At 32.3% G+C, this 12970-nt stretch overlaps 1 protein-coding gene across 1 annotated transcript; it reads right to left on the minus strand.

Moving 5' to 3' along the window:
• Positions 1-4084: 4084 nt before the first annotated feature.
• Positions 4085-7664, minus strand: LOC114711349 (cytokinin dehydrogenase 3). The gene is made up of 6 exons (XM_028895742.1): positions 7656-7664; positions 6639-7221; positions 5904-6031; positions 5127-5408; positions 4710-4978; positions 4085-4599 (listed from the first exon to the last, which is right to left on the minus strand). Exons 1-6 carry the CDS (start codon positions 7662-7664, stop codon positions 4302-4304), a joined length of 1569 nt encoding a protein of 522 aa, XP_028751575.1. The 3' UTR covers positions 4085-4301.
• Positions 7665-12970: the final 5306 nt, after the last annotated feature.

The following is a 12970-nucleotide window of genomic DNA, read 5'->3' on the forward strand; positions in this document are numbered from 1 at the left end:
AAAAGATACAGATGTCCTTTTTTATATATATATATTTTAAATTATTCAAGTAATTGCGGCAAAGTAGAAAAAGTAAGAAAGTCAGGGTTAGGAAAAATCTATGTGATGATTAGATTCTATCCCAGATGGGATACATGTGTTTTTATTAGTATTCTTATTTTTTACCAAATGAATGAAAAATCGTCAACATTAGTATAATTCAGAGTGTGTGAATGTTGAGATCTTGTCTTGGATTTTCCACACCAACAAGACATCAATTCTTAAAGTGTTTGTTAAAAAAAGAAAAATAAAAGGACAAAAAAGTCAACAAAAATGATTGTGGTTCTTCTCATCACTTTCTCTGTCTCCTGATTGCCTGCAAGCAGGAATTAAGTGTTACAAAACCTGGTTTATCTAATATTATCACATTAATTAACTCTTAATTATCACATTAATTAATTATTAATTAGTTGTTGGACTTTGTGAAATGTATGTGACGGTTTAAACATGAGATCTTAAAATTAATTATCCAGAAATATAAAAGGCCTTTTTGTTGGGGGAAAACCTGTTTGAAAGTTAATTTTATTTGAAACTTGACCATATAAGAGTCTAACTTATTAAAAACACTCAATCCAAATAAGGATAATACTTATATCAAGTTTCTTATATTCATTATATCAATTTTTTCAATCACATCTGAAACAAAGAAAAACACGTGATAATGTATAGATATACTCCTTTTGTGCTATTTATAGGGTAGAGAGAGAAGGCTTTTTAATCTTATTTATAAGTCATTTCATTAAATTTTCAATGTGAATGTACTATTTTGTCCTTTATTTATTATAGTATAAATAGTTATCTTTTTTAAAAAGTATATATATTAAATACAGGTAAAATTGAAAAATTGTTATATTTTAATGGAGAGTTAATGCATTTTAAGGTGTTTTTTTTTGTTTGTATGAAATATGTTGAAAGTAACTTATAAATAGGACCAGAGGAATAACATATAAGCAACTTCATGAAAGTTTTTTCCTCCAAACAATAAATATTACAAAATGCGTAATTATCAATATCAATGTAAAAAAAACTAAAAATTTAATATCAAACTGTATTATTTATGAATTACCATAATAATATAATTAATTTTTACATTTTCTGTGTGTGCTAAAAAAATAAATCTACTTAATTTAAATGTGTAAATGAATGAAGTATTATGCAAGGGGCAAGCGTAATAAAATAAGGTGCTTTTGGGTCCTGTTTAGGCCGTAAAGCGCATTACTTTAGTTAATAAATGAACAAATCTTATTTAATAAATAACAAAAAGTGAAAAAAAGTGTCACTTTATGGGGGCAAAAGCCGATAGATCGTACCACCTTTATCATCGAATCTTATTAACAGTGATAACCAGATATTAAATTTGAAAAACAAAAGGCCATTAACAAATAATAAAAACACCCAAATTAAAGAAAAACCAGACAATGTGATATTTTTGGGACAAATAAAATTAATCCCTAAAAATTGTTCTCAATTAGTTCAACAGATCATTTCTTATAATTTTTTTTATCTCAATATATATAATTCAATCCCTATAATTTTTTTAGCACAATAAATTATGCATGCATTGAGTCAAAATTCAAAGGCTAAATTGATAATTAAGGATAAATTTAAGAGTTTAAATTAATTGTTCTTATAACAAAAGAAAGATGGACAGCTAAATGGGCAAACTTTTGAGGAGTAAAAGAGCAAGTTTGCTTTTAAGTTGTGACAACGAAGGCCCTCGTGGGTCTATGCATATTTATGTCTGAAACCCTGAATGTTTCAAACCAACACATTCTTTTTCTTTTTCTTTTTAGGGTTGGCTAAAGTGATTCCAACACTTTTAATATATGTTAGTTTGATAAAAGAAATATATGTGGTTGGTTCTTATAATTGGACAAAGGCAAGCTAGCTAGCTAGCTTCCTCGTCCTTAATTTATTTTAGAATAGAATTCTCTTATCACCAAAAACGTCTTTGAACATAAATAATTTTATTTGTTTATTTATTTGTAATTTAACAAATAGTTATGTTAATGAAAAAGATTATTCAAATGGGTTAGGGTTGTCATAAATGTTTCTTACAATTACTAGCTTAACCATGCCTCTAAATATTAGTATATTATTGCGATCTTAAAAAATCATGTTTCAATTTTATGAAGAATAATTTTAATTTTAAGAAGTAGTAGTAGTAATAATAATTGTTTCTAATAAATTTTTTATAGAAGAATTTTTATTTTTAGGATATTCAATTATTATTAATATATAGATTATTGACTATTGGCTATTATTTTCTCATAAAAGTTAATCTGAAGTCCAGATAAATACTATGGCAAGACAACTTGAACTTTTTTGAAACTATAAAATAATATCTATAATCAACATGAATATTTTTTAAATTCCCTAGCATGAAGAAAAGTTAATAAAGAAATGTGCCTAGTATTTTTTTTTCCTTCTTAAAATAGAGTTTGAAATCTGACCCACCAATATATAAACTATCACTAGCTATAGCTTCTCCCCAATGGTTGCACCGTCGATTGATTAAGGGACTATAAACTGATTTCTTTTATATTGTCCTAAGAAAGCAGCGTGATTTTATATATAATTAAGTAAGAAAAAAGATCTAGGCTTTAAATTAAAAAAATGATTATAGTATTTGAGGTCATTTGGCGTTATCATATCTATCTAGCAACCTACGATGATTGATTCATGGAATACAGCTATGAAGATCCCAAGCTGTAGACACAATTATACATAATTGTTGTTAACCTAGGATATCGTCAATTATTGCTAGGCTTGCCCTCTCAAAAAGGAAGAAACCAAAAGAAAATAAAATAAAAAATCAAGTTAAGACAACATCATTAGTGGACAAATACACACTCATTGCCAATTAAGCATGCAAGGAGAGGCTTGATTAATCAGGGAGATACTGATGAATTTTATGTTCCCTTCAGATATGAAGTATTTCTCCATTTCTAAATATAAGACTGATTTTGTAATATGTACTATGCACGGTTCGTTGGTAACTGCTAGTTTGATCAAGGAAGCCGCAGAAAACGAATATGCTAATGAAGGTTGCAGATTTGGTTTAGAGGAAGAGACCTATAATATTGTAGCTGCTCATGGTTATTTTAACCGATTGATCTTCTAATATTTACACTTTACACTATAAAATTGGTCTTGCATTTTAGGACCAGAGACTACATGAACAAACAATAGAAGTAAGCCTATGATAAAATATTATTTCATAATTTATTTTTTTGTATAATTAATTATTGGATATAATATTATTGGATTCGATTATCGGATTTAATTAAATGAAATAGGTCTCTCGCTTTATTTTTTTCTATCCACAAAAACCAAACCCCCTATCTTATAAGGATATCAGTCGCTTTCTTTTGACTAAATTATTACTAGCTATATTTAATTTTTAATCACATCATAACTATAATTAGCCATCACATTTGTATTATTAACAACATAAAGTGATCACCCCAAATTATTAGATTATTAGAGAGAAGGAGAAAAAATTTATGGATATAACCAAAGTTCTATTGGGATTCTTTCGTATTGTGCTGGAATGCACCATAGCAATCTTAATATATCGTTTTCTGTACATATGCTTCGAAAACTACTGATCAATATGATGACAGACAAAGTGAGAGACACACACAAGACGGAGAAAACAAAGAGAGACAGCTGTTTGATCCTTTTCTTCATTCTAATTTTCTCTCAGATAATTAATTCATTGGAACTATATTTGTCAACAAATAAATAAATGTCAAAGTTCATGCCACTTCACTTGAGAAAATTCAGACATAATTAAGCGACTTTTCTCTCCTTTACAAAAAAACGTGAGGAATACAGTTTTATGTATTATATATATTTATATTGATAATATTATTATATTATTATCAATGATATAGACATATATTGACATTGATTGACATTGCTACTTATTGTATGATTATTTTAAGTGGAAAAGTTATTTAATGATGTAACACTAAATTATATATATATGAGATAGTCTACAAGTTTTTTGTTTTTTTGAGACTTTGAACCCCACCCTCCCCCTAATGTTTCTAATTAACAAAAGCTACAGAACTTAAAAAAGACAGAAGCTGATCTAAGGAAATCTGGGGTCATATACACCTGCGACCAGCTAGCTAGCCAATAAATTAAAAGTGAGGCGGTAGTACCACACCTATATACCACTTTTTTCTTGGGAAAACTAATAAATAAGGTAAAAAAAGAAAAGGAAGAAAAAAAGAATGTGATTTTGTAGCAAATCAATCAATGTTGTTGAAGATTCTCTGTCCTGGCGATAGGATCATTCTCGGATCAAACTGATATTTTCTTTCTTGGAAATTCCTCCATTTGGCGCCAAAATGATTTGCCCATTCTTTCTGTGTTGTGTAGTGAGCAAGATATTGCTTCACTTTAATTCCAGCTTCCTCACAGAACTTTAATATGTCTCTATTTTGAACATCAAATTCTTTCCAATCTTCAAACCCACTTGAATGCAAAAATCCCACTGTGTAGAACACTTCCTCCTCTGGGATGCTCGCTGACATTTTATCGTTCCACCTGTATTAATCAATGAAGATTTTCCCTTTGTTAGGCTTCTTTGTTTTGAGAGGGGAAAATTATATATATATATATTTTAAACTTAGAATTGAGTGTGAATCTGGACTTACTTGCTTCGGTTCATGGGATAAACTAAGACGGGTCCATTGGTGATGTTTCGTTTGAAGATAATATCCTTAAAAACCCCAGAATCAAAATCATGGATTCTAGATTTGGGTATAAACATGTTTAACCATGGATGTGGAACATCCCATAATCCTTGTGATTGAAGTTTTAGCTCTCCACTTCGAACTCTATTCAAGAACCCCACAAACGAGACATTTTTCTCGTAGTAAAATCCAGGAACATAACTTAATCCTTGGAGCAATTCTTGCAGTTCCTACGCACACAAATACAAAGAAAGATAATTAAACTTTGTGTTCATTGCTAGCTATCTATTTCTCTCTCTCAGAAGATTTTAAACTTTGCATGTGAGAACAAAAAGTTAAAATAGGATGAATTGAGTGTGCGTGTGTGTGCAGACCTACCTTGTCAACAGTATGTTCAGAATGTTCGTCATAGTATTTGGCGACTTCGAGGCAGTAGAGGACGCTGTGTTGAACAAGCAGGGAAATAATTTTAGGGTGGTCTGATAATGGAAAGAAAGAGGATCTCCAATTATTGATGGGTCCTTGGTGCATCAGAAGCATCCCTTCCAAATAATCTAACGCATTATCATCTCTCTTCTTTCCTCCACTGATTGAGATTAATCGCTCTTGATCTCTGGTGAAGTGAGAGAAATCATTATAAATCACTCTGACCCACTTAACCTGCGCGCGGAACACAAATCTCCATCATCAGACTCTGCTAAATCTTAATGCAATAATGCATGCATGTTATATATATATATATATATATATATTTATAGACACAAATTGTTTATTCAGTTATTCCCACCGTTTTTTTTTTTAAAAAAAAAAGCAAAGTCGGAATACTGTTGAATTTTCAATGGTGGGTTCAAAACTCGTAATTTGGTAAATACGTGTAGCAAGTACAGACATGCAGAAACGGAGAATAAACTGTGTGAATGAGATATGAGAGTGTGAAAAAAAACCAGGGAACACTGTGATTTTTGGGAAAAGGACAGATTGCAGAGTTTCAATAAATACGAGAGTTGAAAAATGTGAGGAACAGAGTTTTGACGTTATATATGAACGTAATGAATAGTTTGAAGAAATAAGGGTAGCTAGCTAGGAGACAAAGTGGCAGTCAATTCTCCTGCAAATAACATATTATTTATACATATATATGTATATATAACGTACTCGTTTTGGAGCTGGCCGAAGAGCGATTCTTGCCCTTGCTATGATCCCAAATTGTCCCAAACCTCCAAGAACCCCATGAAAAAGTTCTGGGTTCTTCTCTGGCGAGCAGGCTAATAAGTCTCCTTTTCCTGAATCATAAAATTAGACGCTTTAATAATTAATCATCACTCTATATATATATATTGTTAGTTGCATGCATGTATAAAATTTGTCTTGGTTTAGGTATTTCAGTTTTGTATTTTTTTCTTTTTTTTTTTAAAAAAAAAAGTTGACCAAACGCGACTTGAGAGCCTAAATAGTCTGCTTGATCTCAATTATATATTATAGAATAGCTTAATAATTTAATATTAGTGAATAAGATATAACAAAGGTGGGCTATGACCGTGGAAACTGGCGCTTGATATAGAATTGTTCAAAGAGGGGGGGCCCTGATGAAACACAGCAACATCCACCAAATTTCCAGAAAACGAAATCATCACGAAAAGTCTTTTTAACAGAATATGGGAACCCAAGAAGAAAGTGAGCGAGTGAGTACAAATGAAATTTTTAGTTTTAAAAAAGTATGTCTTTTAGTACTTTAACCAGTCATCTCAAATCAGTCTATTTGCATTCATACGACTAAGTTGATTAAAATTTAATATTGTTGGTATTATGGAGAGTAGTAAATTGATTAAATTCTCGGAGAAAGCGACAGCTTCGTTTGTAAATTTTTTTTTTTTAAAGAGTAGTTCATACCAGTGATGACATCCATTTCATGGACATTGCTGATCTGCGGTCCGTAACGGAAGGTCTGGCCGCTGATGCCGGCGTTAGAGAGGGTGCCGCCGACGGTCAAGTACAGATAATCCGTCCACGAGGCCGGTGCAAGTCCGTGTTGAAGCGTGGCGTGGAGCACATCAATCCAGAGCTGTTCACCTCCGACGTCGGCGTAGTAACCGACGGAAGGGTCATGAAAGACGGAGCCAATTCCGGAGCCAAGCCTTTGTCGCCGGAGAGCGGACATGTCAACGACGACGCCGTTGGGAGCCATGGCTTGGCCGCGAGTGGAGTGGCCCTGTCCTCTTGCGGCTATGCGGAAAGGAACAGAGCTGCTGTACGAAGATCGTATCAAGCTGATAATGTCGTATATGGAAGATGGATGAAACACAGCGAGAGGAGACTGACGAAAAAGATTTCCATAGTCGCTCGAAGCTAAATTAATGGCTTCTGGGTCGTCACGTAGCCTGTGGGATATATTTGAAGGCACCAGACTTGGCCCTGTTAGCTCAGTTTTTCCCAATACAACGTTAGATGAAGAGAAATGTGGAAAGTTGGTCAACTATCGTCAATCGTGAAACTAGTGTGCGCCTTATTTTTAATATTGAGAAAAAGGTACAGATTACTATTTTAGGATTTGAGGACGGTCAAAATCAGGTAATTATCAGAAAGATCTAATGATAAGATTTAGGTTTTTTTTTTCTTTTTTCTAGGGGGAGGTATGTATGTTGGTGATGAGGAGGAAGAAGAAGAAGAAGAAGGAGAAGATAAGAATCCAAGTGCTTTAGAATTCAAGGAAGGGCATATAATGTCCGAAAAATGAAATTTAACTGAAGGAGACATGAAATCAGATCTCGTTCTGGCCAGATTGTTTGTGACCATCCATGCCAACATGTAATCAATGAAAAGTCAAGCTTCCCAATTGGTACTATAATTATACCCACCCATTTCTTGTCTCACTATATAGCTAGCAATACCACTTCATTAAAAAATCACCATACTCATTTTTCCTTATTATAATTAAAATTATCTTATCACATATATATATATATTAAAAATATGTCCTTCTTTCAAGTGTAAAATGTAGAGAGGGTTCATTATCATTAGTTGGCTAAATCCTCATTAAACTATCTAACCAAGTTGCACTATGTACTTTTATTTTGCCAACTTTGTGTGTGTGATGAACATAGCTAGCCGCTAAACAAGGCCTACTTCGTATAATTAATAATGTAATAAGGAGGCATTTTTATGTCTAAATAAATAACAACTAACAGATGGCCTGCATTAACATTAATATGGGGGGAAAATATAATACCATGCCATGCAGACGCAAGCTAAGGGAGAATCCAACTGATCATTAACATTAAGAATAGATTATACAATTTTGGAGGTAGCTAAGGGTTAGCTTTTGAGGCATCTGAAGATCTAGTTGGTGCAATTTGAGTAATATATATAATTATATAATAAATACGGCGTACACATATAACGCTAATAAGAAATGTGAAAAAGGAATGTCGAAAACTAACAAAAGAAATCTATCTGTACCAAATAGTTGGTTTAGGGGGGTGGCTAAAATTTTAATGAATTAATTGATGAAACAGAGACGAAGGCAAAGACAAGCACGCGATCTCCTCAGGTCTTGAACGAATATTTTGATTGGAAGAAGTGGGAGAGTGATAAATTAGACTAATTAAGAAGAAAGGGTTTTTGTTCAAAGAACAATCTTTGACCCAAAGATATCGCAGGTAGGGGTAGCTATCTGATGGCCAGACCCTCCACCATATATATATAAATATAATATATATATATATATAAAGTGCATGGCTGATATATCAGTAATATTATTATTAGAACAATATTAATTAATTATCTCTATTTTAATGCTTGCCTATTAAGATTTTAAGATAGATCTTTGATAAAAAAAAAAAAAAATACATGTGCCATGCATGACCAATAAATGACAAAAATTAATGACTTAATAAGTCCAAGCCAACTTCATTATTATGCTGTCCATATTCTAACTCGATCGTGTCCTTAGATTTCAAATGAATGCATGTGGCATTTATAAGTTTCGTGAGAAAATACCTTCCCACATGCCCTAACAGTGAAAGTTAGGTCTTCTTCTACCTAAAGAAACACATATTTTTGGGGAAGAAAATGTGGGAGAAAACATAGCATGTTATAGATTTGTGTTTCGTCCTTTTTAAAAAGAAAATTAAGATATGACCACTTATACTAATTAGAATCCTCTGGACATGTTTTGGTGGAAGCCAAATTCAACTGGGGAAAATACAAGAGAGATGTACCAATTCATATAGGAGGTGGCACCATTAACGACTGATATTGTGAGTTTGACAATTTATAGTGAATTATTATGAAGAGCAATAAACATATACAATGAACTTACACTGGTCCAATATTTCGGAGGAATCCTTATAATGGCTATAGTAAAACCATAAGCATCATCTTCATCATTATTATCCAAAAGGTTAATTTGTGTTCACAAGATAGAAGACATATGTGGATCGATCTCATCGAATGAATCTGGACTTCCTAGCTTAAGTTTTTGTTGTTTTCTGGAGGGTTAAGTATTCAATAATTCTGACAAAACAACAACGACAGCGAGTTTGATTTTTCTTCTCTTTTTCTTTACTAAACATCACTCAAATCTAGCTGTGCCAATACCATGCATATGATCAGACTTTCCTTCTCTAATTTCACAATTACTTATGTCAATCTCGTGACACTATATATATATATATATATATATCTCTCTCTCGAGACAATGACATATATATTATAAAAATAGAACAGAGATGTCAAGTGATCGAGTTTCTTATCTGGTTTTCCTTTTACGGAACAAGTTCAGCAGCACATAAAGTTTGTTGACGATGGCAAATACAAAATGTCTATGAGAGAGAGAGAGGATTTTGTGCAGCAGAAGGGTAAATAGAGAGAGAGAAAGGTGGGGGGCACTGCTAGTAAGATATCGAAGATCTTTATGGGGACCAAGGGAGGGTAGAAAAGCCACAAGATCACGTGGATATAAGAGAAACAACAACAAAAATATACCCTTTAATTTCCAACTCCACAGTGCTAACACAGAGCCATACCTCATGTCACTTTGATTGTTGTACATGGCGTATAGTGCAATAATATAGATCGCCGTACGTGCATGGATTGGGGCTTGAGGCATGTGACCATGAGAGAGAGAGCGATCATTTAATTTCTTGCCCTATTCGGTTCCTCTGATATGCACCTTTCACTTCTCATTTTGAAAGTTGTGAAAATGGCAAATCCATCATTAAAGTATCATCTTGCACCCCAAATCTCCTCCCTCCAACATTTTCATCTCATTTATCTCTTTCATTAATAATGCTTTCTCTTGGCATTTTCTGCCATTCCTGTGACCCTGAGCTTCCACCTTCTTTGTTATGGTTTGCTCAAAATTAAAGCTAGCAAAAACAGGGGAGCATAATACTCCTCAGTTCATTTCTAACGACTCGTGGAAAACATACATACATACATATATATTCAAATCTTAACCAAAAAAAGAAGAAGAAAAACCCCTCGCCATAGATAAATCGTATTCGTATAACTCAATAGTTCTTTTTATGTATATCACATTTAGTGGAACAGATTTGATAGTATGTTTGTTAATTTTAATCGTGTTCGTCAACGTTCAATCGCGTTTTATTTCAATTTATATTTAAATGTATATCAGAAAAAATAGTTCGCTTTTAATATTGTCTAAAATGTCAAGTCTCAACTAGGAATAGTATAATTGGGTAACATGGCCTGAGATTAGTTGATATGACCATGTTAGTAACACTACTGCTGAATTATACATTACATGACTACTTTGAGTAATTAATATGAAATTGTGTTTACTTTTATGGCAGATTTTATTGACAAATGTGCTTTTAATTAATAATCACGCATCAACTTCTCTTCAAGTTCTAATATTCAACATTTGTTAAAAAGATATATACAAGATGGCAATTTTGAATAATTAAATTACGCACCTTGTGTGAAACTTTATTCTAGTAACACTAGCGAATCAGACATGTTCGAAACCTATTATATGAGACATATACCAGGGACTTTTAAGGATTGATATATAATTGTTCATGATAAACTAAAGGAAAATTATAGAATGCAATAGATATCATACGATCGAAGTACTTAATTGCAAAACAACAAAATAATTCGCCAAAAGCTGAGACATGTTCGGAGGTAATCAAAACTCTCTCTACGCCGAGAGGCAAAATCATGCACGAAACAATCAATGATTGTGTTACTGTCGACAAATACTCAGACATCATCAACACCCTAATTAAATATTTTTGATATCAAGTTAAAGTAAATGTAACAGCTAAGCCCCACGTGGGACTTGGATTTACAACATAGAAAATAAGATAAATGATTCGGTGAGAAGTCGGTTCCCACTTGCCTAACATTAGGCAACAAGGAACGGCTCTACGTGCACAATTCTTCACGACTTTGACAAATTGAACCCCTATATATCTATATATAGAGGGTATTGGATAAAGAAAGAAGAAGAAGAAGAAGCAAAGAAAAAGGGAGAGAATTTTCTTTAAACAAAAGAAAGAGAATTTATCTTCACGACTTTTGACATGAGCCGTTACATATAATATATATATATATATATATATATAAATATAGAGAGAGTGACAGAGTTTGAGCTTGGATTATATTATAGAGGGTATTGGAGAAAGAAAAAAGAAATTCAATGAACGTTCTTGTGTTGAGAGGTTGATTGTGTATTTAAATGCATCTGGTTTTGGAAATAACATATTTAAGTAAATTTTAAACATTTGCATGAAAGTTGATTGATAATTGTCTTATTACCAGCAGTAATTTGGAGCTCTTATATGTTTGTCACATTCGAAGAAGGGGTTCTTCGTGGGACTTGGATTTACAACATAGAAAATAAGATAAATGATTCGGTGAGAAGTCGGTTCCCACTTGCCTAACATTAGGCAACAAGGAACGGCTCTACGTGCACAATTCTTCACGACTTTGACAAATTGAACCCCTATATATCTATATATAGAGGGTATTGGATAAAGAAAGAAGAAGAAGAAGCAAAGAAAAAGGGAGAGAATTTTTCTTTAAACAAAAAGAAAGAGAATTTATCTTCACGACTTTTGACATGAGCCGTTACATAAATATATATATATATATATATATATATATCTAGAGAGAGTGACAGAGTTTGAGCTTGGATTATATTATAGAGGGTATTGGAGAAAGAAAAAAGAAATTCAATGAACGTTCTTGTGTTGAGAGGTTGATTGTGTATTTAAATGCATCTGGTTTTGGAAATAACATATTTAAGTAAATTTTAAACATTTGCATGAAAGTTGATTGATAATTGTCTTATTACCAGCAGTAATTTGGAAGCTCTTATATGCTTTGTCCACATTCGAAGAAGGGGTTCTTTAATATATTAATTAGTTATTATCACAAATTCGTGGGTAAGCAAGGTGACAATCAATTCAATGTTATGATTAGCCCTCAATTCGATTGTCTAATCTTTTTGAACACTATGATTGCCATGGGCCAAATTGGATGTCACTTTAACCAAACATCGACATTACCCTGACAATGTGCTCCCAGCTTTACTTTTAATTATATATTCTTATCCATACTAGTAAGAAATTAATTAATTGAAGCCATTTTGTTTAGGACAACGGGGGGAAAAAAATAAACCCAGTAATGCATAGTGAGGTGCCATAAAGTAGCTTGTGAGCAAAGTCAATGGTTAAATGTGAATCTGCCATTAACAAATTACAACTTTTCAAAAAAAAATTAATTAGATTAAAAATCATATAAATGTATCAAGAAATATTTTTCATTGCTATATACACTATCGGAATGGTTGAAAGTGCTGTATAATTTGAGATTTACTGTTTTGACCCTGATCGAACTAATCATAATTGAAGTAATATATACTTAACGTTAACTTCACGTTTTGACTGATTTTTATTAGGTTGGATAAGTTTTGACTAGTTGATAACCAAGTTCGAGCTACTTAAAACAGTTATAAGAATAATTCTGCTTCCGGGTGCATTCATCTTATCTTAAAGTATCTTTCCTTTTAATAGTTTACATTGGTTTTGCATGTTATCAACATAACTCTTATATTAGAATCTAAAGGTAATTTAGATATTACATTTAGAACTAAAATAAATCCGCAAACTAACTCTCATATTTAAAACTAATTGGACCAACCGGTTCAGTTGGATTATAAAAACATTGATGTACATTAACTAAACTAGCTATGA

Source organism: Neltuma alba, unplaced genomic scaffold (genome assembly GCF_004799145.2).
Source record: "Neltuma alba isolate B1F8T4 unplaced genomic scaffold, ASM479914v2 tig00011289_pilon, whole genome shotgun sequence".
In the NCBI taxonomy this organism is placed as follows: Eukaryota; Viridiplantae; Streptophyta; class Magnoliopsida; order Fabales; family Fabaceae; genus Neltuma; species Neltuma alba.

Bases quoted from the DNA above. Each gene is read 5' to 3' on its own strand.
- LOC114711349 (XM_028895742.1), bottom strand. The intron at 6,032-6,638 runs GTATGAACTACT...TTTATGATTCAG, and splicing joins TGAAATGGATGTCATCACTG to GAAAAGGAGACTTATTAGCC. The intron at 5,409-5,903 runs GTACGTTATATA...TTCCGCGCGCAG, and splicing joins TTCGGCCAGCTCCAAAACGA to GTTAAGTGGGTCAGAGTGAT.